This window comes from Cladosporium halotolerans (genome assembly GCF_011745625.1).
Source record: "Cladosporium halotolerans strain TM138-S3 chromosome Unknown Sca13, whole genome shotgun sequence".
Classification (NCBI taxonomy): domain Eukaryota; kingdom Fungi; phylum Ascomycota; class Dothideomycetes; order Cladosporiales; family Cladosporiaceae; genus Cladosporium; species Cladosporium halotolerans.
Window position 1 is genome coordinate 196633 of NW_027191464.1, and position 23623 is coordinate 220255.

General features: G+C 56.1%; 6 protein-coding genes across 6 annotated transcripts; 4 read left to right on the forward strand and 2 right to left on the reverse strand.

Annotated features, from left to right (window-relative positions):
* Positions 1-5790: 5790 nt before the first annotated feature.
* Positions 5791-7566, reverse strand: WHR41_04545 (uncharacterized protein; the record flags this gene model as incomplete). The annotated part of the gene is made up of 1 exon (XM_069373151.1): positions 5791-7566. One exon carries the CDS (start codon positions 7564-7566, stop codon positions 5791-5793), a length of 1776 nt encoding a protein of 591 aa, XP_069229715.1.
* A 2584-nt stretch (positions 7567-10150) lies between these two features.
* Positions 10151-12797, forward strand: WHR41_04546 (uncharacterized protein; the record flags this gene model as incomplete). Its single annotated transcript, XM_069373152.1, has 5 exons — positions 10151-10341; positions 10400-10537; positions 10601-10711; positions 10770-11290; positions 11342-12797. Exons 1-5 carry the CDS (start codon positions 10222-10224, stop codon positions 12795-12797), a joined length of 2346 nt encoding a protein of 781 aa, XP_069229714.1. The 5' UTR covers positions 10151-10221.
* Positions 12798-13315: 518 nt separating this feature from the next.
* Positions 13316-14048, forward strand: WHR41_04547 (uncharacterized protein; the record flags this gene model as incomplete). The annotated part of the gene is made up of 2 exons (XM_069373153.1): positions 13316-13786; positions 13848-14048. The coding sequence occupies 2 exons, from the start codon at positions 13316-13318 to the stop codon at positions 14046-14048; spliced, it is 672 nt and encodes a 223-aa protein (XP_069229713.1).
* A 1567-nt stretch (positions 14049-15615) lies between these two features.
* WHR41_04548 (uncharacterized protein) lies at positions 15616-17954 on the forward strand. Its single transcript, XM_069373154.1, has 3 exons — positions 15616-16173; positions 16408-16489; positions 16561-17954. Exons 1-3 carry the CDS (start codon positions 15896-15898, stop codon positions 17875-17877), a joined length of 1677 nt encoding a protein of 558 aa, XP_069229708.1. The 5' UTR covers positions 15616-15895; the 3' UTR covers positions 17878-17954.
* A 557-nt stretch (positions 17955-18511) lies between these two features.
* On the forward strand, positions 18512-21919 carry hulA (putative E3 ubiquitin-protein ligase hulA). The gene is made up of 8 exons (XM_069373155.1): positions 18512-18862; positions 18924-18962; positions 19028-19133; positions 19195-19328; positions 19381-20554; positions 20616-21047; positions 21105-21330; positions 21397-21919. Exons 1-8 carry the CDS (start codon positions 18826-18828, stop codon positions 21664-21666), a joined length of 2418 nt encoding a protein of 805 aa, XP_069229707.1. The 5' UTR covers positions 18512-18825; the 3' UTR covers positions 21667-21919.
* Positions 21920-22207: 288 nt separating this feature from the next.
* On the reverse strand, positions 22208-23623 carry WHR41_04550 (uncharacterized protein). Its single transcript, XM_069373156.1, has 3 exons — positions 23079-23623; positions 22894-23015; positions 22208-22838 (listed from the first exon to the last, which is right to left on the reverse strand). The coding sequence occupies exons 1-3, from the start codon at positions 23426-23428 to the stop codon at positions 22513-22515; spliced, it is 798 nt and encodes a 265-aa protein (XP_069229819.1). The 5' UTR covers positions 23429-23623; the 3' UTR covers positions 22208-22512.

Here is a 23623-nt window from a genome sequence, read left to right on the forward strand (position 1 = left end):
TGTCACCGTCACTGCCACCGAGACTGAGACCGTGACCGCCACCCCGTCTGCCTCCAGCACCGGCAAGAACGTTAAGCCCGTCGCCGAGTCCAACTCCGTCTACTACCCGACTGGCCCCTCCAGCCCCGTCGTCCACCTCCCCAGCGGCACTGGCTTCGTCACCAAGGCCAAGCCCACCGGCTACTCCAGCTCCAAGCCCGTGACTCCCCTCGGCACTGGTGCCCACAGCACCAAGAGCATCGCCATGAACACCGCTCCCATCTCCGACAGCTACGCGATCCCCACCAGCTTCGAGTACGCCCCGGAGGCCAGCAGCGCCAGCAGCATGGCCGCCGCCGAGCAGTCGAGCGCTCCCGCCTACAGCGCTCCGGCCGCCTACGAGGCCCCCGCCGCGTACGGCCGCGCTTAAGTGCAGCCGCGCCAGCCGCGCGGTCTGAGAGTCTGAGAAACCCCCAGCACCCAGCCAACACACCTCTTCACGACTTGATGACATGCGAAGAAGCGTCGCTGCTCTTGTGTGCATAGCCAAGCACTTGCTTTCCTTCGCTCGGACAAACGGGTGTCGCGCATTCATATCTTGTGTCTGTCTATACCCGTTTCTTCTTTCGCTCTTTCCATCCATCCATCCGGCCATCTCACCCTCGTCCCTAGCGGATGTCCTGGGTTGAGAGGTTAGAGAGGAGGGGAGGGGGCGAAAAGATACACACCTTTTACATTCATCTTTTCCTTTCACCGTCCTTTCCTTTACGTCAAACCGCGCTTGTTTTTTTTGCTTGATATCACCTTTGAACTTTTTATTACTTGTTTCCTTGGTCTCTCGAATGCTCTCTTGTTTGGTTCTTGGAAATACATAAAAAGATCTAGGGTGAGAAAGAGGGGAAAAGACAATCGCAACGACGTACTTCTTTGGACACTTTGTTCAACTATCTCGAAGGGATCCCGGCCTGGTCGGTCGGTCGGTCGTGTCGGCCTTTTCATTAGTGACGGCGGTGTCGATAATACCTTATCTATCAATCTTGCACTTTATTCCTGCCTTGCCTCACGCTCTCTCCACAATCTCATCTTCACAGATTCACTCTCTCGCTACCTCCCACTCTCAAAGCCACGAACTGAAGTGCCGCAAAGTGGAACCGTGGAGTCGGGACTCAGGCGCGCTGAACCGTGGTACGACTTCTCGGAGATTTTCCTGAGTTCCCGGGCGGGCCCCTGAGCCAGCGCGGGCTGCGAGGGCTGCACCCCTGACGTTCGGTAGGGCGGGGCGGACCGTGATGGCTTGGACTGCACTGCTCTTGCGCGAGGTACTTCTGTGATGTATCGATACCTTGAGCGATCGGACTGCGTTGAGTTGCTGTCGTTGATGCGATAGGTTTCGTGCTGGCTGGAAGGTAGGGTGTGGTTGGGAGTGTCTTTGGTCGGGCGAGACCTGAGGCTCGGTCGCGCGGTGGAGATTGGGGGGACGGGAGGGTTGGCGGCGATGGTTGCGGTGCTGTGGCGGACTGCCTCGACAAGGTTTGCGGATATACGTACGTATCTGAGAACATGTTGTTTCGCTTATTGTTGATGGATGATGTACAGCTCTCGCGCCGCAGATGGCAAGGCCGAAGGCGACACTTGAGGTATCATCAGCATACGTTCGATCAGGAGCGCCGCTCGCTACTTCCGGCGCGGCTGTTGGAGGACGACAGAGGGCATTGGAAGGCTCGACATTGACTTTTTTTTTTTTTTTGGGAAATGGCTGAAGCTATTGAGATGTTGAGTGGGCGTTTTATCTGAGCAGGACCGGTCCGCGCAGCAGGAACCTTGAAGTGATCCCTTCAGGAAGGATGCCGAACTTTATTGCAGCGTTGCTGCCGGCCTTTGGCTTCGAAGCTCCTATCGTCAAACGCACTCATACAATAATTCATCATGAAAGCTGAGATCGGAGCCTCCTATCAACAAATTTCCATCCGACACGTTTCATGCTCTCGACGTCATACGCTGCTATCCTCATCGTAATTCATACACCCGCGTCCTCGTCGGCCGAGCACCTCTGGGAACCTGACGCAAAGCAATCAACGCCTGAGGAACAGGATCGGCTGCTGAAGACGAACCCGAAGGGCGCCTCGAGAGAGTCGACCCAGAGGAAACTCTGTGGAACGAGTATCTCAAAGAGACGGCTGAGGACGGGAAGCCAAAGGTGGTCCTCCCTGAACTCACGCTCGTCGACACAACGTGGAAGAAGCGGGCGAAGCGGAGAGGGAGAAGGAAAGGGAGAGGGACGATGCTGCTGCCTCCAAAGACGAGGAAACGAGGAGACGAGCGACATGGAGGACTGTCTGCCAAAAACGCGTCGCTGTCTAAGACTGCTCGATCGATGTCAATACTGGAGAAGCATTGTCGATCACTGAATGGGACTGGAGCTTTCTTTTCCCGCATATCTGGAGCTGCTATCTATGCACTTGGACATATGCGAGTATCGCTCCTCACAAGCCCTGGCTTTTCACCTCCCGCTGGCCATGTCGGGCTATCGTCATCCCCAATGGATACACCTTTCAAGATCTGCCTCAGGGACACACAACCCTGCGTTGAAGTTGTACTCATCTCCCCTAGACATCTCGATATGCTACCATCTGCTATGTGCTTACACCCGCTATCAGATCCGAAACGACGTTCTGAGTCCGCTCCCATGTCCTCATACGAAAACCTCAGGCAGCCGCTAATATGCGCACACCGACCCTGTCACTCAGGATGAGGAGACCATCGTTTGTCCTCACAGTGTCCTCACACTGTCCTCATACCAACTCTAGAGCTGCTATCAAGAAACGCCATCCTATCGTTGCGAATTGATAAGACCGGAAGTCTGGTTTCCATGTCCTCACGCGTCCTCATTTGTCCTCACAATGTCCTCATGCGAAACTTAGCAGTAATACCGTTGTCTGTTCCCTGAGTATATCATAAACGCCCATCATGCCTGCATTACGGTTGTTTCCAAGGATACCATTCCCATTACCAATCCGTCCCCTTTGGCTACAAGCACGCTGACACCAGCCCAACCACTCAAACACACCGCAAAGCCTCTTAGCAAGCCAATCACGTCAACATGAACTCTTACCGCCCCATACAGAGGCGCAGGGACGACCAGTCCCTCTCCCCACCCAGGCGGGAGCGAGACGTGAGGAACATCAACTGGAGAGACCGGCAGTCTTCCTCCTCCCGGAGCACGTCGCCCCCCAAAGACGAGGAGGACAGCTCGCCCAACTGGCGTGGGCAACGTTCTGACTCTTCGGAGTCATCTGGCAACGGTTTCCCGAGGAGAAACGCCCCCAGCGGTCCTCGCAACCGCAACAACTCTGGCTCTGGTCGTCTCAATGGCCACACCAACAACTCGTGGCGCAACCAGCGCAACCAGCACGATGCTCCCAGGCGCGACTCCGGGGACTTCGTCAACGCCGACGACGTCGCTCCCGGCCTCATTCTCCAGCTGCCGCAGCCGCTACTGAGAGGCTGCATCTTTCGGGAGTCCCGCGAGCTGAGGAGACAGCCGCATGTCAACGAGCACGCCGGCGGGCACCCGACGATCGTCTGGGACACGTACGTGCGCCACGACGGCGAGAAGATCGCGCGCTGCCTGCAGGTCACGTCCTTCAGCTGCCAGGGCGAGGAGGGCCAGTACCACCAGACGGTGGAGGAGAAGTACAGCCGCGGCGGCGGCGCCTGGAAGGTGCAGGTCCAGTACCTGCCCATCGACCACGACGCGCGCTCCTCCTCGCGCACCAACCAGCCCATCCTGAAGCTCGCGGACGGCAGGAACATGGACCACCAGTCCTACGCGCACCTCGACCACTTCTTCGAGATCGAGGCGCGCCTGCTCAAGCACATGCCCGGCGGTGGCCCCGACCGCCGCCTGACCGAGGACTCGCTGTGCGTTGTCGTCTGGAAGCTGCGCCAGTTCTTCGACGACACGATCTGTCGTCGTCAGTGGCACCCGGACAGCAGGTTCCCCAAGTCGCCGCTTGACGAGGGTGGTTGCGGGAAGCCGAGGGACCTCAGCGAGAGCGTCAGGCGGCTCGAGGCGCGTGGTGCTCGGATTGAGCGCGAGAGATTAGCGTCGACTGGGACGCGCCTCATCACTGGTTACGAGAATTCCTTGCCTTCGATCTATGCTCGTTGAGCTAGGCGGGGTGGTTGATCGATCGATCGATCGATTGATAAATCAATACGTTGCTGAGCGGCGGTGCTAATATCTGCTTTCGGGTCATTGAAGGCACTGCAAGAACGAGAGAATGAATCACGAATGACGATCACATGGGCGGCAAGCAAAGGCGTTTCCGCTTGAAGATACCCTTTATTACTAGACTGCTTTCTACTGCTTTGTTGTTTTAGTCATGAGGAGGGAGAACGGGAACCTCTGCGCGTTGCTTTTGAGTGTTTGCTTGGGCGTTTCTCGAGTATCAAGTTGTTTTTCTCGCAACTTCAGTCATTCTCATGTGTTGCTTCCGTCGTTCGTGGATCATCATCGTTCATGCAATGCCCTTGAGATGCCCGCTTCCCAGATCCCCAAATGCAGCTTTCCACTGCGCACCTCCGCACCTATTTAATCATATGTACTGCTACCAACGCCTCCCAACGCACTCTCTGGGACCCCACTGGCGAAACGCAGAATCGACAGGGAGTACATGGCGACTTCGCTACGCGGGCTCTCACAATGCAACACCTCGCCCAACTGGACCGAAGAATTACCTTGAGATGCCGTCTGGCTTGACGGTTTCGCCTCTTATAATGCAAGCCTCGCTTTGCATGCGACGCCTGCCGCCAGAAGCCGCGTCCTGATCCTATGCCGGGTCTGCCAAGGTGACCCGCTTGTGCATCAAGTCCGCGTGCTGCCCAAGGAAGACATTCACTTCGACGGCAATCTCTAGCCTCCACTCTCAGTTCTCCGACGAAGCGAACGCGCTGCTGCCATAGTCCTCAGCTAGATGTAACTACAGATCGCCGTTGAAGACACCCGTTGCCCGACGACCCTTGGTTCTCCATGTCTGGAACCGATGTCGTCAGTCGAAAGACTCGGGACGCTGCTGCCATCGCCGCAAAGGTCTCGCGCTCGTCTCTGAAGTCTCCCGAGGCGCCGAAGGTCGAACGAAGCTGTTTGCGACAGCCGCCGAGTTCTTCCAAGCTGCGCTCGACGCAGTTTCTAGGTCATGGGAGTGACGCTGTCGCTGGGGTGCATCTCGATCGTGCTTCGCAAACGCATGCCATTATACCCGGCCGATGCCATTCATCGACTCATCGACGACGTACGAGACAAGCGCTTTCGTTGCCGCAGTGTGCACGACCTTTCGCCCAAATCGACAGCTACTACCTTCTGGCGAGCTATGAATCGTCGATGACACACTCCCTGGGTCTAGTCAGGCCCGACATCGAGAGCATCTTCGCCGCCCTGCCATTTAGTGATTCACATGTCGTACTGGGTCCTGGTGCGATCGCGCTGTTCGCGCGCCGGAGACCGGCAGGGCCGTACTTAGCGGTTCCTTTATGTTCGAGCTGAGCGCAAGTGATTTGAGGTCTAATTGTCTTACAACGGAAGTCACTCAATTAGAAGTCACTCAAGTGAAGGCTAAGTCGTCACTACCGGAAGGTGAAATCAAGGAAACTGGATCTTTTCATTGAGGCTCATAGAGACTGCAGTGAATGCAATGCTCGAAACAGAATTGACCTCATGCTTACACTCCATTACACACCATGCATGCATGCCATCGCGCCGAGAAATGCCGATGCATATCGAAACCATCAACACCACGCTCAAACGCCAATTCAAGGCTTGAAAATCTCTCTGGCTCTCGGCAGCCTGCCATCCTCGTTCCTCGTTCCGTCGCGATAAGCCAGCTGACCGTCCGATATTATCGGAAGCATGTTCGCCGGATAATCCCAGAACTCCTCCAGTGTTTTGCACTCTTTGCGCGTGGGGTCGATGTCCGGGTCCTCCCAGGGATACGGGTTGCTGGCATCGAACAGTGTCCTCGACCTCTTCTCCGGCGACGCCATCGTCGGGTTCATCGGGATACTTGTGCGACCCTCTTGTCTCCCCAAGCGCGAATGCGACGCTGGCTTGCCGAACATCTGTTTCCTAGTTGGGCGTTTGCGGATCTCCGCTAGCTTCTCTTCGGGGTCGAAGCTTTCCTCATCGCGGTACTCTGGCCACTCATCGAAGAGGGATGTAACCATTCGTTTGGGCTTATCCTGATTGTTGTCGAGGGGAAGGTCTTGTCCTGAGAACTTGCGCAGACCTTGGACAGACAGAGTCACCAATCCGGGTCTCTTCGGAGCAGTAGAACGAATGAACGAGCCGTCATAGTTTCCACATGTTGGTGCTGTAGATGGTTTGGTCGCACCCTGAACAGCAGGCTGAGCTTGCTGCATGCTCACGCGTGAAGGGGTCTGCTGCGGTAAATAACCGTGTTCAGCATTGCTCAGCTGTTCAATGCGCCGCCTTCGCTTGGAAAGAGGTTCATCATCTGAAGATAAAGCTGCCGGCTCTGGTGTGCCTTCCGCATTGTTACCACCCTTTTGCATGTCGAGTATGTCGCACGCCTCGATACCAGCAGCTAGCAGGTCACTAGCTGTTTGATCTTCGTCAATATCCATGCGATCGTCCTCTGGTGTTTGCGCACGCCTCTCAGCCGCAGGTTGCATGTCGGCGCCCCCAATAGACTCACTCGGTAACGGTGCTTTCTCTGTCGTGGCTGCCTTTTTCGGCGCTCCTGCCTTCTTCTTACAAAAAGTGCACAACTTGTTCTTACCGGACGGGACTTGCGCTATCTTTTTACCACACTCTTGACACTCCACGGTCCTGGGGCCTCGAGGGCCTTTTGCAGGACCTGATCGTGCAGTCAGGCTTGAGCGAGACGCACCCTTCAGAGTGTCCGATGAAAGTCTCTCTCGGGAATCACGCTGCGCGCTAGGTGCTTGAAGTCCTTTGCTCGCGTTGAATTTCTCTTCTCCCCCTTTGCGGGACTCTTCCGGTGACTCTGGGACTTCGAGCCGACTTCCTGCATGTGGCGCAATTTGTGCTGGAAGCTCTCTTTTCGCTGACGACGATCTACTGGACATCTTCGTCGACGAGCTCATCACGTTGGACGTTGGTTCACCAGTGGGCGTCGCATCATCTATTTGATTCTGCACACCCAATGAATTGGGTTCGATGCTCTTCGCAATCTCGGACTGATGTCTCCGCTGAGCATAAGCTCTTAGGTCCGCAGCAGAAGACCTTGCGCTGCTCTGTCCGTTGTTCACAGTCTGTGAAGTATGCTCGCGCGATTGCCCGTTGGCAACGTCTTTCTCATTGGTATTCTCAGGCTGTGGCTGCCGAGTATGCTCGCGCGATTGCTCGTTGGCAATGACTTTCTCCTTTATATTCTCAGGCTGTGGCTGCCGAGTATGCTCGCGCGATTGCTCGTTGGCAATGGCTTTCTCCTTGATATTCTCAGGCTGTGGCTGCCGAGTATGCTCGCGCGATTGCTCGTGGGCTACGAGTTTCTCCTTGATATTCTCAGGCTGTGGCTGCCGAGTCTCATCGAAACTTTTGGACATTGACGGTAGCAATTTTGTCCTTGTGAATTTCAACTTGCCCGAGTTTGATGCATTATCTTTGGCGTTGATCATTTCCTCAGCCGCTGCAAAACTCTGCGCAACTAAAAGGTCAGTATCGGAAAGCGATTCCGCTTCTTTACCTGCTATCGAGGGTAATTCTGTGAACGATTCATGGCTTGGCTCAATCGATTGCATCTTCGAGTCGTATATCTCATCGCTAGCGGGAGCCTTCGGCGTGTCTGTGGTTGGAGCATCACCCGCCGCTGAAACTACATCATTAGACGATCCACGAAGGCCCTCAGCGCGGATCTGCGGCGGTGAGGTGTGACTCTCTGATCGGAAGGGTGCTGGATCGGAAGAAGGAACTGCAGTGTTAATATTCATGCGCTTCCTTACGCAACGACGGCAGCTCCAGGCATGATCGTCGCTTAGAATGGCAGGAATGGGTGGCTCCTTGTGGCATCGACCGTGATACTTTCTCTTACAAGTCGAGCATTGCACGAGGTCTGGATATCCTGGTACAGGCTTTTGCTTGCAAACATGACAAGCATCTCGTGTACTCTGTCGGACACTATCGGATCGAGTGACAGCGCTGGCCAGTGACGCTGTGTCATCATGTTCAGAACGCAATGACAGCTGGCTGGAAGGTAGATCATGTGTGCCACGCCTATCCATTTGCAGCACAGGCGTGTGACGGTGCTGAGGCTGCGAACCCGCAACCCGTATCGATGAATCATGCTCTTCTAGCCTTGGCGATCCGTTTCTGGCTGCCTGATTTTCCCTGAGGAAGTTAGGATATGAAGTCTCTTGGTCCTTGGAGCGCTTCAGGCACGATGTTGGCGGCGCTTGTGAAGGAGAGATCCCTTGTTGGTCTTGATTCGAAGAGGTGAAGCCAGGTTTGCTGATGCCTCCGGCTTGTCCGCTCACACCCCGGGGGAATTTTTTCATGTTGAGCTGGTATTCATTAAACAGACAGCGCATGTGGTATTCCCTGTGGCATCGCTCCAGTGTTTGACGTCCCGTTGGAGTTCTCTCGTATATCAAGTACCATCCACTGTGGTCTCTCCGTATTCTCCTCGGTCCGAGAGATTTGAGCAGGCCCTTGAGATGAGTCTCTATCTTGACAAGCACAGGGAGATCCCTGGCTGATATGAAGATATGAGGAGATTGCATGGCTTCTTCGGTATCTCGCAACTCGTCCTGGTTGAGGTTGATACTCTTAGGACCAACCGGTACATCTTTGAGACCTTCGAAGTCGATCACTCTCCCGACACTGTTAGTTCGACCACGAGAGTTGGAACTGTGAGGGCTTGTCCCGCCCTCGCGGAATACGTGAGCATCTTCCGAATCTCGAGGTCGCCTGTAAGCGTTCTCTAAAGACCAGTCCACGGTACGAGGCGGATATCTCAAGAGGTTGGGTTGCGGTGTAAAACTGCTCACGGGTGAAAGTGGTGAGTTTTCATTAGGGCGATAGCAATCACCTGTCCTTGGAATCCTCTCATTGTTATCACGCACAAATCTGTGACGAACGCTCCCAGAAGAAGCGACCGGAGAACTGGTGTTGTTATGGAACACGCCTGGCGGACTGCGTCGACGTATGCCAGAATCTGGCGACTGCGCCGATCGCTTCCGAGGCAATGAGAATGAGGACTCTCGTGACACGGTAGGCGATCTGCCTCGATCGCGGCGCGAATTTCCGATCGAGGTATCATTTGCGTCATTGTAATCAGAACCACGGTCTTGCATTGCCTGGAGGTGACATTAGCGCTCGCGAAGCACACAGTGTTTGACGACTACAATGCCGTAACGAGAATGAAAGCGACTCAGACATGAAAGTTTTGCCTCAGCCCCCCTCGACAGGTTAAGTGTTTGCCGGAGCAAACCGAAACACGCCTCAAGGGGGTCAGACCTTTTACCATAATATATCATCCTTGTGAACGATCGCTGCCTTAGCGACGAAAAGAGGGGAGCATGAACTTACGTTACCCGATAGCGTTCGTGGCCTTACAGCAGAGTTGTTGAGGCTTTGCTGTGCAGGCCCAGACTGTTCCTGCCCCATGTTGAATGAGCGTGTGTGCGATCTGTACGCACTCATCGGCAGGCTTCAAAGAATTTATCGACGTGTCGCTCGTTGTTCATCACTAAGTCAGGGCAGATAGTGTCCCAGATCTGCCCATGTGTTGAGGAGTTCGATCGACATACGCCACGATGGCTGCTCAGTGCTCAAGGTTGCGGTAGCCTATGCAAAGCAACGACAGTGCACAATTTGTGACGGACCGCTGTTGATGATGCGAAAGTGATGAACCGGTGTGATGAGAATCTACCAGCAGAGGTGGAATTCGTGTTTGTGTTGTGAGTAGGAAATGAAGCGGCGAACGGCTGCCTATGTACGCGGTCGCGAAGATGGAAAGCGCGAGCGCGAGTGAAGTCGCGGGGCAGGCACGCAGGGATGAGGCATCAAGGGTTTCAGCTGGCGTTCGCCCGCGTCCGCGCCCGTGCGTCAGACGTCAGGCAGCGAGCGTCGAGCGTGTGGTGGGATAGATGTCCCGAAGCGAGATTCGAATTGGTGGCATTTATTCGACTTGATAAGATCTAACCAGACACCTACTGTGTTGTTGCTATCCCTTTGATATCGCGGTGTCTGGGTCGCTCACCATGGACTTTCTCAAGTCGGCGGTCGCTTCTATCGCCAAAGGGCCAGCGTTTCCATACTCCTTTGGCGACCGAGTCGACATCGATCAGTCAATCTGGACTTTACACAACGGCACCAGGAGGGTACGCACACTTGAACTCATGCAAATACAACTTGTCGGCGCCGCTTACACACCATCAGGAAGACAATTCGAAATGTAGCATCTTCTCCTTCGACGTCAACGCAAACCGCTCCCGCCTGCCTCTCGCTCGCAATGCCCTTAGGAAACTCAAAACGCTGCGTCACCCTGGTGTTGTGAGGGTCTTGGATACGGTGGAGGTTGGTTCTCCTCGACGAAAGATACAGGTTCAAGAGCATGCCGCTGATTGGACGACAAGCTAGACAGACCAACTCATCTATATTGCAACGGAGCGTGTGACACCACTTGGATGGTCGACGAAGCGTAAATCGCTGTCAGAAGAGAGCTTGAAGTGGGGATTGCACAACATTGCTGTATGTGGACACAGGGAAAAGGAAAGCCAGGCAAGGAAGCCTATGCTGATTTCAGCAGAAAACACTCAAGTTCGTCAACGATGAAGCGGCTTCTGTGCATGGGAATGTACGCGCAGCTTCGGTATTCACATCCGAGAGCGGAGAATGGAAGCTTGCAGGGCTGGAGATCCTATCTTCCATGAAGGAAGATGACGCGATCATTTTCACACAGGGCAGCCTCGTGCCTGATATTGGCCGCTACACTCCACCCGAGATTGCAAAGAGTGGCTGGGATGCCGTGCGAAGCAATCCAATCCATGCTGTGGACTCTTACGGTTACGGCATCCTGGTCACGGAAGTCTTCAACGGTGGTTTCTCTGGAAGTGACCAGATCGGCAGCACAAAGAACATCCCACTCACCATGCAGACCAGCTATAAGAGGCTGACGCACGCGGTGCCAAAAATGCGATTGAGTATTGGCCACTTCTTGGATCAGGGCAGCAGAAGTGGAGGCTTCTTCGATACGCCTTTGATTCAATTGACTGACGGCATCGACAATCTCGGACTGAAATCTGAATCGGAGCGTGAATCATTCCTGAAGTAAGTCAAGGCATATTACCGGGGACTAGCGCTTAGCTGACGATCATGCAGCGAACTCGAGGCGGTCGCGGAATCTGATGACTTCCCTGAAGATTTCTTCAGAGTGAAGGTCGTACCAGAGCTCCTCAAATCTGTCGAGTTTGGTGGCGGAGGCCCTAAGCCTTTCGCATTGGTCATGCGCATTGCCACAAAGATGTCCGACGACGAGTATGACAGTCAGATCACGCCAGTCATCATTCGTCTCTTCACCAGTCCTGATCGAGCATTGCGAGTCTGCTTACTAGATAACTTGCCATTGATGATCGATCATCTCAGCCAAAAGATCGTTAGCGACAAGATATTCCCACAAATGGTCACTGGCTTCGGTGATCTGGCGCCGCTGGTGCGCGAGCAGACGGTCAAAGCAGTACTGGTGGTCGTGCCAAAGCTCTCAGACCGAGTTGTCAACGGCGAACTTCTGCGACATTTAGCCAAAACCGCGAACGACGAACAACCGGGCATCAGAACAAACACCACCATCTGTCTGGGGAAGATCGCCCGCAACCTCAGCGCCAGCTCCAGAGTCAAAGTCCTGACTGCCGCTTTCTCACGCGCACTGAGGGATCCGTTCGTTCACGGCAGAAACGCTGCGCTCATGGCTCTCGCCGCTACAGCAGACATTTATCCAGAGGATGATTGTGCCATGAAGATGCTGCCAGCTATCTGCCCGTGCTTGGTGGACAAGGAGAAGATGATTCGAGATCAAGCCAACAAGACAATGAACATCTACCTCGAACGGATACGGAAATATGCAACTACTCTCCCTGACACCATTTTACCACCGCCGCAGTCCCAATCTGCTGGACCGACGAGGATGAGCTCACCTCAACCGGGCAACCAATGGATGGGTTGGGCCATCTCATCTTTCACAAACAAGCTCGGCACTGCGAGCGGAGATATTGTGCCAAACAGCGACGGCACCCAGCCCACGCCAATGGAACGCCCTTCGTCAACGCCACCCGCGAATGGTACTTCCACGCGGCCACAAAGCCATACTGTCCCATCAGCGCCAGCGGTGCCTCGCGCGCCGTCCAATCTCCGTAATTCCACGTCAACTCCTACCCCAGATGTCGAAGATGAGGACTTCGGTGACGGATGGGGCGACATGGATGACAACGAGGGGGTGGCCGACGCCTGGGGTGCCGAGCCCACACCGGGCGCTGCGCCTTCATCACAAGCAGCAAAACCCACCACGCATTACGATGACGGTGGTGAGCCAGATTTCGAAGGCTGGCTGAACGCACAAGCTGCAGCTAAGCAGAAGAACAACAAAGCTTTGCCAAAGGGTCTCACGAAGAAATCGCCGGCCGCTAAGCCTGCAGCAAGCAAACCGCCTGTAAGCACAAAGGTGGCATCTGCAGGTGTTGGAACAAACAAAGCTGCGATGGCCAAGAAGACGGAGACAGTGAAGAAGCAGCAACAGGAGGAAGCAGAAGAAGATGATGATTGGGGTGATGCATGGGGCTGAGCTCGACACAGTATCACGATACATATTACTAAATGACTGACTAACGAGACTCATGTCATGTCAAGCACTAGATAATCAATGAAAATGCCGCTCAATAGACAGACACCTGCTTTCACCTTTATAAACTCACGCAGCTTGTCGGTGTTGGTCGTCAAGTCGTTCGCCCCACGTGATTTGCGGGATCGGCTGCATGTGGCCTAGCGCATTGTGGAGCCGCGTCGACCCTTGTGAGGCCGGAAGCTTGTGAAAGCTCCCTTGTTGCGCGCGTCTGGTGGGATTATTTGTCCTGTTCACATACCTTAAGTAACCGATTCATCGCCCACCACCACATCACTTCGCCAATTCCCGCAAACCTTGAGTCCGCAACTGGACGTTCCCTTCGACACCTTTGCCACCAGCAGTCCTCACCTTGCCTGAAGCAGTAGGTACCAACTGTCGCAAAGCATCGCAGTGATCCATCTGAACAAGCATTGCTAATGTGAATCTCTACAGAACCCATCAAGACCCTTTCGTCCACCATGGCCGACACCGAGAAGCGCGATCCCGAGCCCCTCGACGCCCAGCCCGCCGAAGATGGCCACGAGGCCGCCCCGGCGCAGGAGCCCGAGGCGGACGGCGCGGGCGACGGCGAGGGTGACGACGAGGAGGAGATCGCGGCGATGAAGAAGCGCGTGCAGGAGATGGAGGCGGAGGCGGCGCGCCTGCGCGAGATGCAGTCGCAGCTGGACTCGCAGTCGGAGAACCTGCGCGAGAGCAAGGAGGACATCGACAATCGCAGCATCTTCGTTGGCAACGTCGACTACGGCGCCAGCCCGGAGGAGATCCAGGCGCACTTCCAGAACTGCGGCAGCATCAACCGGGTCACGATCTTGCTCGACAAGTTCACGGGCCAGCCCAAGGGCTATGCGTACGTCGAGTTTGCGGAGCCGAGCTTGGTCACGCAGGCGCTGGTGCTCAACGAGAGCGTGTTCAGGAACAGGAATCTGAAGGTGAGATTTTGAACGAGAGAGTCGGGTGCACAAATGGTGTGCGCTAATCAATGATTGATAGGTTGTCCCCAAGCGCACGAACCTCCCGGGCATGAACCGTGGTCGTGGTCGCGGCGGCGGACCTCGCGGCCGTGGTGGCCCCTATGGCGGCTACGGTGCCCCTCCTATGCGTGGTGGCTACGGGCCGCCCGGCGGCTACGCTCCTAGGGGAGGCTACCGCGGGGGCTACCGCGGCCGTGGTCGCGGATACAACCCATACTGAGGAACTACCGATCAACTGGATCTTGCCCTGTTGCATGCGTCAGGTCCATGCGACAAGCTGTCAGCGGACTCGCCCATGGCGCGAGCGAGATGAAAACGAAAGGGAAGACTACGACCTCTGGAATCAGGAGAGGCTAAAGGGTCAGGCGTTTGATTTTTCTATCGGTGATGCGTGTGCTATAGCCCTGTCGAGATGAAGAAAGAAAAACGGGATTTGGGTGAAACAGAAAGAAGCCACAAGAATTACCATTATGCAAAGGTGGAGCAAGAGCCATCCCGTGAAGAGTCAAGAGTGAGAAACCGCATCGTCCAGGCACTTCTCGGTTGAGATTTGAGATTCAAAGAAGGGCCACATGTCGAGTTCAATGTCGCCCAGAGCCACTCATCTGATCAATTGGTGTTGTACCCGCAACATCAGGCAGCAAGAAGATTGTGGCTTTGTCAATGTGACACTGATGGAAGAGGAGGCGCAACAGTCAAGGCAACACTCGGACATGCCGAGGTTCGAGCCTGGCGATGTGGAATAACAATCGTCTGAGGACAGCACAGCATGACGATCGGTGCTGCAAGAGAAGGATCATACGACTTCTCGAAGCATCCCCTGTCAAAGCACGTACCGATAGAAGCTTCTTGGTACGGCGAAAGTCAGCCGGCCACCACACGAAGGAGCATGTAGATGTGGCGGAGCCTCCTTGGCGCATGCACGTCTGACATGATTTCACTTTGTGATCTGGAGACTGTGAGCAAGATGTAAACTTCAACGGTAGCGAGGTTGAAACAACGGTACTGAAAGTCAAAGCCCTGCCCAAAAGACTAGGTACTTTAACCGCTGTCATCATGCCGACTGCCTCCGCATCATGTGCACGTGGTCGTGAGTGGTGAGCCTCTTATCGGGGACTTTCGGCCGTAAGTTGTACGTAGACGTGTAACGTACCGTGGAGTCATCTTCCTCAGCTCGGAGACTTTTCCTGGGGAATCTTGTTCGCCTAGGCAGGTTGATGACAAACCTCTGCCCTATAGAGGGCATACGTTGCGCTGAGGCTGTGTTCGGTCTCCAAGCTTTCGCGCACACAAATAAGTTCCACTAGGCGTGTGATCCTATTCGGCGCCGGCAGTTTGCTGACAATGGCTGAAGGAGGGTAACTCTAGCCTGCTGCCTTTGATATCAGCATCCTGACTAAACACACGTGCCTGGACTCGGGGGCCGTTTCGTCCGGGGTCGGGGGCGGAACTTGCTCAAACCCGACCGACGTCTGCCACTGTACGCGAGATCCGAGCTGGCGAATCAAGACGCCTCAAGTGAAGGCAGTGCAATTCCGTCGACTGCGAGATCGTACGTCTCGACCAGCGATATCTGGGAAGTCGTGGTGTCATGCACACTTGCCTTGCGCCATACGCCCAGTTCAGACACTATAAGCGACTGACAGCTGTCCTTCTAAGCAGTATAGCAACAGGCACTGCTGCTCGAAGTACCTGCCAAGCAGCGCAATGCGAATGCGAGACTTCGCAGCCGTCGCGAACAGAGCTCGAACCGGCCTAGTCCAACTGCCATTCTGCCCTACGCTTCCACTCTTACCGCGGCGGCGGTGTCTAACCCTATATCGTGTTGGATCCTGCAGAGCCACGCGCAACGGCGGGCGCAACGGGAGCTGTAGGAATGATAAACTCCACGAGCGCAAGTAACAATCTACCACATGACACTTCTCACCGACCTTTTCGTCGTTCCGTTGGCCGTCGTCCCTATCCATTCCGCTCCCTTGCTACTGCACGTTCGACTCATCCCTACCCCAGGTCGCTAGAACCCCCGTGGGATTCCCTCAGCTCGAATCGAGAATCCCGTGCCCGGCCATGGCACTCGGCCGGCTGAAACTGGACCGAGCGGCCGGCGATACCGTACCTCTCACTGGCCCTACCGCCCACCAGGCAGCAGTCTTCAAGCCCCTCCCTATCGTCGGCGAGGGCGATGACGGTGGTGCGCTCCGGCACGGCATGATTGATGCTGCGACTCAGCCTCCGGCGTCCAAGCTGCATGCGCTGGAACGATTCACTCACGGGGCTCGACGCGCCAGAACGCGGTCGTCGGAGTTAGAGCTGGGCTCCTCCACGGTGCAGGGCGGTCGTCAGAAGTCAGTAGGCCCCCATTTATAATTGCTCACCTTTTATTACTTACGCTCCGGCCGCCGACTGTTTGTTTTGCCCTTTCATTATTTATGTTTAGTGTCTCGTCGTGGTCGTTGCTGACCTGGCCACGTTCTCTTTTTGTCATTGGGGTTTCCTTGTCGGTTGCCCTTATATGTTGCTGCGCTCGTGCATGACTTTACGATGTTAGCTATCGCGCCGCTTGGGTTGACAATGGACAGTGGTAATGTGAGCAGAGCGCCGCGAGTCGGCCACAAGAAGTCGAGGAAGGGTTGTGCACAGTGTAAGAGAAGACATGTCAAGGTGCGTGGTTCTCCGCGGTTAAATAACCATCGGAAGCGACGGACAATGCTGACCGCTGCTCGCTTTCGCAGTGCAATGAAGAAGCACCGTGCTCGAACTGCATACGACACAGCGTCGCGTGCTCGCTCGCCGGGGGCCCAAACGTCCCAAGAGATGATGCGAAGCCCAAACAACGAAGTCCGGCGACGTCGGTGTCGAGTTTGTCGACGAGGACGTCGTCATATGATGCCACGGCGTCGAGCACGACCGCTACTGCGTCTGCGACATCGACGAGCGTGGGAGCTAGCCCGGTAGATTCAAACGAGTTCAATTCGATACGCGTCCTCACAGGGTCGATTGACCGCAACGCGGCACTGACAAACCAAGCCTGGATGCTCGACCTGGAGCTGATGCACCACTTTACAGCATTCAGCAACGACATAATGACCGAGCACTTTGACCTGATCGGATCAATGTGGCAGCACGAGATGCCTCGAATAGCTTTCCGCTCGCAGTACGTGATGCATGGCTTGCTTGGGTTCTCCGCATTACATTTGGCCTCACTACAGCCCGAACGAGCACTGTTATTACGAGCCAGCGCAACCAACCATCTGGACCAAGCGCTGGTGCTCTACAGGCAAGACAGCGGGCCCGCGACGGCGGAGAACGCAGACGCGCGGTTCAGCTTCTCATGGCTAGTGGCACTGTTCGCCTTTGCCATCCCGCCTTCAGTCCCGCCCATAGAAGCAATGGTGGAACTGTTCTCGCTCGTCAGGGGCATTGAAGTCGTGCTCCAAGAGACGCTCCTGTGGATAATGCAAGGGCCCTTCGCGCCCATCCTCACCCGAGCATTCATAGAAAACAAAGGCCTCTCAGACGACGGCACGGCGCTCTCGATGGCCTTCGCCTTCGAGCCCACCATCGGACACTCCGGCAGCGGCGACTGCGTCGCCAGCGACACGCTGCCCGAGGGCATGGAGTTCGGGCTCAATCACCTCGACTTCATGATCGGCATGCATAGCATGGTGCCCGAGGAGCGGCGCACGTGCGTACTGATCCTGGCGGAGCTCAAGCAGCTGTACTCGCAGGTGCTGAGCTCGCAGGGTGGCTGCGGCATGTCGATGATCATGTGCTTCCCCAAGCAGGACCCCACACGGTTCTCGCTGCTGCTGAAGAGGCGACATCCGCAGGCGCTGGTCATCCTTGCGTACCACACGGTGCTGCTGGACATGCTCGACTCAAGGTGGTGGGCGCGCGGTTGGGGCAGGAGGGTGCTGAGGGATGTTGTCGGCTCTCTGGGGGATGAGTGGAAGAGCTGGGTTGAATGGCCGGTGCAGACGGTGCTGATGAAGCAGGCGTCGCTGAGCCCGGTCGTGTCGTTGGATGCATCTATGCTGGGGTGTGGTTAAACACGCGATAGACGGATTACCTCTCGCCACTCGATACATTGTGTAGACGTGAATGTACGATACTCGTGTAGTAGTAATGTCTGTCATCCGTGTTTTCCATGCATGCGCTATACTCTTGCAAAAGGAATGTCTGTCACCCGTATTTTCCATGATTCGGCGAAATGCAGGCACAGACGGAAACGAAACGGATGCGCACGTGACGCGCGAAACGGGACGAATGCTGATGTTTAGCGACACCAACGGCAGGCTCAAGCGGCACAATGGTGACATGTGAGATCTCAAATGCGTGCCATTATTAGCACTCGCACCGCACCGCCTTCTCCGTTGCGCAGCCGCGTCGTTTGGCGAGCTCGGCAAGGCGAACGGGCGGCTTTGGGCGCGCTCGATCGGTGGTGGGGCAGCAGTCGTGCGAGCATCACAGGGCCCTGGTGACGCTGCGCTGAGTCCGCCCTGAGGCTGCTGCGGGCGGCCTGCGACTCCGCTGCGTGCGGCGTGCTGCTGCTCGAGACTCCTCCCACGTCTCCGCCCGCCAAGCGCGACCGCAACTGCGACCCGCCAGTTCTCTCCGCCACCTGACGGACCCAGAGCCAGACCACCGCCGGCCCCGCCGTCGTCTGCCAGAACGACAACGCCCCGCCGCCCTGCCCGACCGCCGCCGACCCCCTCTCACCAGCCTGGCGCGGGATCCGTCCGCCGTTGTTGCGCCCTGCTGTGCTGACACAGCCACATTGTCGTAACCGCATCGAGCCATCCCACCACTGCCACCCGCGCCCGCTCCGCGAGCGCCTCGACCGATCACATCTCTTCGCCGCTTCCACTACACCCCCTACACCACGCGGACCGCCTGGAGTCTCGCGCGACTACTGGCAACTCACACCGTCATCGCCGGCCGACGTTTGACCTCATCCACCGACTACCGAGGGCGCGGGACCGCATACCTTCGCAGCCATGGAGCTGCCGGCACAGCCAAACCTGCGGGTGACGAGTACGCAAGAGCACGCACATTGCTTCGCACGGGCAGGACACGACTAACCCACCCTTCCCAGTCATCGCCGCCGATGGTCTGTACAAGAGGGATGTATTCCGTAAGTGGCAAGCACCGCAACCCCCGTTCCCACGAGGGTCACATGCTCACGGAATATGCGTACAGGCTTCCCTGATCCCTTCGCCGTCGCCACGATTGGCGGCGAGCAGACGAGGACCACGGGCGTCATCAAGAAGACACTGAACCCGTACTGGAACGAGAGCTTTGACATGTAGGTGCCGGCGGTAAAGCTTACACATGCGCGGAGGCAAGACGCTAATGGGGAGCGACAGGCGTGCGACGGACGAAAGCATACTCGCGGTGCAGATCTTTGACCAGAAGAAGTTCAAGAAAAAGGACCAGGGCTTCCTCGGTGTGGTCAACGTGCGCATTGGCAGTGTCCTAGATCTGGACGTTGGCGGAGACGGTATGTCTCGGCGCAGGCCCCGTGCGAGAACACGTACTGACCTCGCTACCAGAGATGCTCACGCGAGACTTGCGAAAGTCAAACGACAACCTCGTCGTCAATGGAAAGCTCATTCTTAACCTCTCCACTAACCTGCGGGCACCCATCAACAATTCTGGAAACAGTTCATCTAGACCAGCACTTACTACGCCCGGAACGTCAACGAATGGCGCTCACACAGGATCTTCTACGCCTGCAGGCGCTCAGTCGCAAGCATCATTGAACGCCGACCGACCTGCGAGCAACGCCTCTAGGCAACCAACCAATGCCGCCGGCCCTCCGGCTGCCACCAACGGTACCGCGGCTAACAGGCGCGCTGACGGGACCGGATACAGTGCGTTTGAAGACGCGCAAGGACGACTGCCAGGCGGTTGGGAGCGAAGGGAAGACAACCTAGGAAGAACTTACTACGTGGACCACAACTCGCGGCAGACTACCTGGATTAGACCCACTGCCAACTATGACGCTGGCGAGCAGCGGAACCAGTTGCAGCAGCAACAGAATGTGGAAAGACAAAGACATCAAGCACGTGTGTTGCCGGAAGACAGGACGGGTGCCAACTCACCAACTTCCGATCGCAACTCTCCTTCTCAGACTCCGAACCCAGTGAACCAGGCTACTGCAGCCCAGATGGTGGCTACAGGTGCGACAACTGCAGGTACTGGCGAACTTCCAGCAGGCTGGGAGCAAAGGCATACGCCTGAGGGGCGCGCGTACTTTGTTGATCACAACACTCGCACCACCACGTGGGTCGACCCCAGGCGGCAGCAGTACATCAGGATGTACGGACAGAACGCCGGCGGAAACAACACCACTATTCAACAGCAACCGGTGTCGCAACTCGGACCTCTGCCCAGCGGCTGGGAAATGCGTCTTACCAACACAGCACGTGTCTACTTCGTGGACCACAACACCAAGACGACGACATGGGATGACCCTCGTCTGCCGTCATCTTTGGACCAGAACGTTCCGCAGTACAAGCGTGACTTCAGACGTAAGCTCATTTACTTCCGATCGCAACCAGCACTGCGGATTCTGTCTGGCCAATGCCACGTCAAGGTCCGACGATCGCATATTTTTGAGGACTCATATGCAGAAATCATGCGTCAAAGCCCGAACGACCTCAAGAAGAGGCTAATGATCAAGTTCGATGGTGAAGACGGTCTGGATTACGGTGGTCTTTCTCGGTTAGTCGATCAACCTTGCAATCTTCCAAAAAAAAAAACATTACTGACAATGCTTCCGCAGTGAATTCTTTTTCCTGCTTTCTCACGAAATGTTCAACCCCTTCTATTGCTTGTTCGAGTACTCGGCACACGACAACTACACTCTCCAAATAAACCCGCACTCTGGCATCAACCCTGAGCATCTTGGATATTTCAAGTTCATTGGCCGTGTCGTCGGCCTGGCCATCTTCCACCGACGCTTCCTGGACGCATTCTTCATTGGCGCTTTCTACAAGATGATCCTCAAGAAGAAAGTGGCCCTTGTCGACATGGAGGGTGTCGACGCCGAGTTCCACCGCACGCTCACCTGGACCATGGAGAACGACATCACTGATGTCATCTACTCCACTTTCTCGGTCGACGATGAGCGCTTCGGTGAGAAGGTCATTGTTGACCTCAAAGAAGGCGGCAGGGACATTGAGGTGACGAACGAGAACAAGAAGGAATACGTTGAGTATGTTCGCCCAGTATCTTTCTCATCGATCAAACAAGATTACTAACATTTTCCCAGGCTGATCACCGAGTGGCGCATCCAGAAGCGCGTCGAGGAGCAATTCAACGCTTTCGTCCAGGGCTTCCACGAGCTCATCCCCGCCGACCTCGTCAACGTTTTCGACGAGCGCGAGCTCGAGCTCCTCATCGGCGGTATCGCCGACATCGACGTTGACGACTGGAAGAAGCACACCGACTACCGCGGCTACACCGAAAGCGACCTCGTCGTGCAAAACTTCTGGAAGGTACGCATCCTATCCCTCTCCTCATTTACCCCCTCCCCACGTCCCGCTAACACCCAACCCCACCAGGTCATCCGCAGCTGGGACGCAGAGCAGAAGTCCCGCCTCCTGCAGTTCGCGACCGGCACCTCGCGCATCCCCGTCAACGGCTTCAAGGACCTGCAGGGGTCCGACGGGCCCCGCCGCTTCACGATCGAGAAGTCCGGCGAGGAGAGCCAGCTGCCCAAGTCCCACACGTGCTTCAACCGCCTCGACCTGCCGCCTTACAAGAGCTACGACGCCCTGCAGCAAAAGCTCACGTGGGCGGTCGAGGAGACGGTCGGTTTTGGGCAGGAGTAGATGGGGATGTGGGGGTATATATCGAATAAGGGGGTTCTTTGGGGTTGTATTGTTGATACATATGGAAGGACGGATGGATGGATGAATGTGGGGGGTTTTGCTGCGCGCGTCCCGCTTGTATCATCATCATCATGCAAGAGGGACTGCTGTGCGCTTCGGGCAACGAAATGACTTCGAGAGGAGATGGAGCGCGGAGGAAAATATAGGATGGCACATTCGGATGGGGAGCTGTATCTCACTTTTTCCTAAGCTGCCTTTGTTCTTTTCTGGGGTTTCAAGTGATATCTGCTGTTTCTATGTGAGTTGCGCCAAGATGATGCTCATGGCGGCCCCGGATGTATGTGGCGTGGTTGGCGTGCCATGACCATTGGGTTCATTAGAACGCTGCTCGACAGAGAAGACAAGCAGGCAAAGGCATTGCCCATCAATCTTCTCACCAATCCCCACGTCTGAGACCCGGGCAGGATCCGCTCACGTGGGCTGGATCACATATTATTATGACCGCCGACCGGAATGATTGACCTAACGAGACAAATCCGAGTTTTGGCGATACCTTTCTGATTGGGCTACAAGTAGCTATACTAAAGACATTGACATCTGCGCTTTCGCTTTCGAAACCAGGAACTCCCTCGCCGTTCTTTCGTCGAAGGCAGGCAGGGACGAGAGGCCGTACACATCCCTCCGTGCTCCGACTCATCAGCCTCTCTTCCTCTGCCTCCTCGCGTCTTCCTCCCTGCTTACGAGGCGTTTAGCCAAATTTGAAACAACAACACTAATAATTACGAGAGAAAAAAGAACCTAGAATCGAACGACTCTCTTACTCCCCAATCACACCCATCACGCCCTTTAAAGCGCAGCAACAACACCCATCATGGCAGCCAAAACACCCGCAGCGGGCACGACCACGCTACCAGCCGCGCTATCGCCCGTCGCGGACGCGGCGGCGTCCGAAGCCGTCGAAGACGCCGCGCGGCCGCCGGAAGTGGACGTGGACCCGGAGGACTCGGTCGCCTCGGCCTCGGAGCCCGTCGAAGTGCTGTCGGCGGACGACTGCGTGGCGGTGCTGGAGCCCGTGGAGCGGGAGGAGCTGGCGCTGCTGCTGCTGGAGCTGTAGGCTTTGGCGGCGTTGCACCAGGCGACGTTTTGCTGGTCGGCGGCGAAGCGGTTGGGGTCTGGGGGGAGGTTAGTTGGTGGGTTTTTGGGGGGTTTGTGATGGCGTTGGCTTACCGGACGGGCAGTTGTCGTAGCAGGTCAGGACGGCCTGGGAGTTGTCGCACTTGCAGTTCCAGTCTTGGTCGTCGCAGCTCTGGACGCGGGCGGAGGTCGAGGCGTAGCAGTTGGAGATGATGCTGGTGGGGTTTTGTTAGGTTTGTGGTTTTGAGTGTGAGGATGGCGTTTGGGGTGGGTCTTACGCATCAATGGCCTCACCGCAGCCGGAGGAGCTAGTTGTGGCAGAGGAGGTCGCGGCGCTGGCGGTGGAAGTGGTGGACTGGGCGGCGGCGAGGCCGGCGACGGCCAGGACGAGGGCGGTGGTGTACTGCATGTTTGTTGATGTAGTCTTTGATGTCTGATGTAGCGTTGTGTATGTTTTCCAATGCTTTCTGCAAGTGTTGATGCGAGAAGACTGTGCTACAGAACGAGAAGAGGAGCTGACAGGACGACACGGCAACGGAGGAGGAGAGGCCCAAACAAATAATGTATACCTACCCGGCAAACAGCAGCAAAAGGAGGAAAGACCGCGCGCATACCCTTGCTTTCCCATCCAGTCCCCAATAGAGCCAGAGCCAGCGCCAGATAAACAGACGGACTCCGGGGAAAGCAGCGCCCACAGACCACTCTGCAGGAATGAGGCGGCCGGCGGCGCGCGTGATTGGACTCGCGGCACGCCGCTAAGCTGAGAGAGAGGGCAGGCGATATGCCGGCGGGCGCTGGGAACCGCAGAAACACCCCGTGAACG

Excerpts from the sequence above, each read along its gene's own strand:
- WHR41_04548 (XM_069373154.1), top strand. The coding sequence starts at position 15,896 with ATGGCACTCGGCCGGCTGAAACTGGACCGAGCGGCCGGCGATACCGTA. Across the intron at positions 16,174-16,407 it reads GTGCAGGGCGGTCGTCAGAA|TGGTAATGTGAGCAGAGCGC; the intron begins GTCAGTAGGCCC and ends GACAATGGACAG. Across the intron at positions 16,490-16,560 it reads GTAAGAGAAGACATGTCAAG|TGCAATGAAGAAGCACCGTG; the intron begins GTGCGTGGTTCT and ends TCGCTTTCGCAG.
- hulA (XM_069373155.1), top strand. The coding sequence starts at position 18,826 with ATGGAGCTGCCGGCACAGCCAAACCTGCGGGTGACGA. Across the intron at positions 18,863-18,923 it reads GCCAAACCTGCGGGTGACGA|TCATCGCCGCCGATGGTCTG; the intron begins GTACGCAAGAGC and ends CACCCTTCCCAG. Across the intron at positions 19,329-19,380 it reads TCTGGACGTTGGCGGAGACG|AGATGCTCACGCGAGACTTG; the intron begins GTATGTCTCGGC and ends CCTCGCTACCAG.
- WHR41_04550 (XM_069373156.1), bottom strand. The coding sequence starts at position 23,428 with ATGGGAAAGCAAGGGTATGCGCGCGGTCTTTCCTCCTTTTGCTGCTGT. Across the intron at positions 23,016-23,078 it reads TGCGGTGAGGCCATTGATGC|CATCATCTCCAACTGCTACG; the intron begins GTAAGACCCACC and ends AAACCCCACCAG. Across the intron at positions 22,839-22,893 it reads CTACGACAACTGCCCGTCCG|ACCCCAACCGCTTCGCCGCC; the intron begins GTAAGCCAACGC and ends ACCTCCCCCCAG.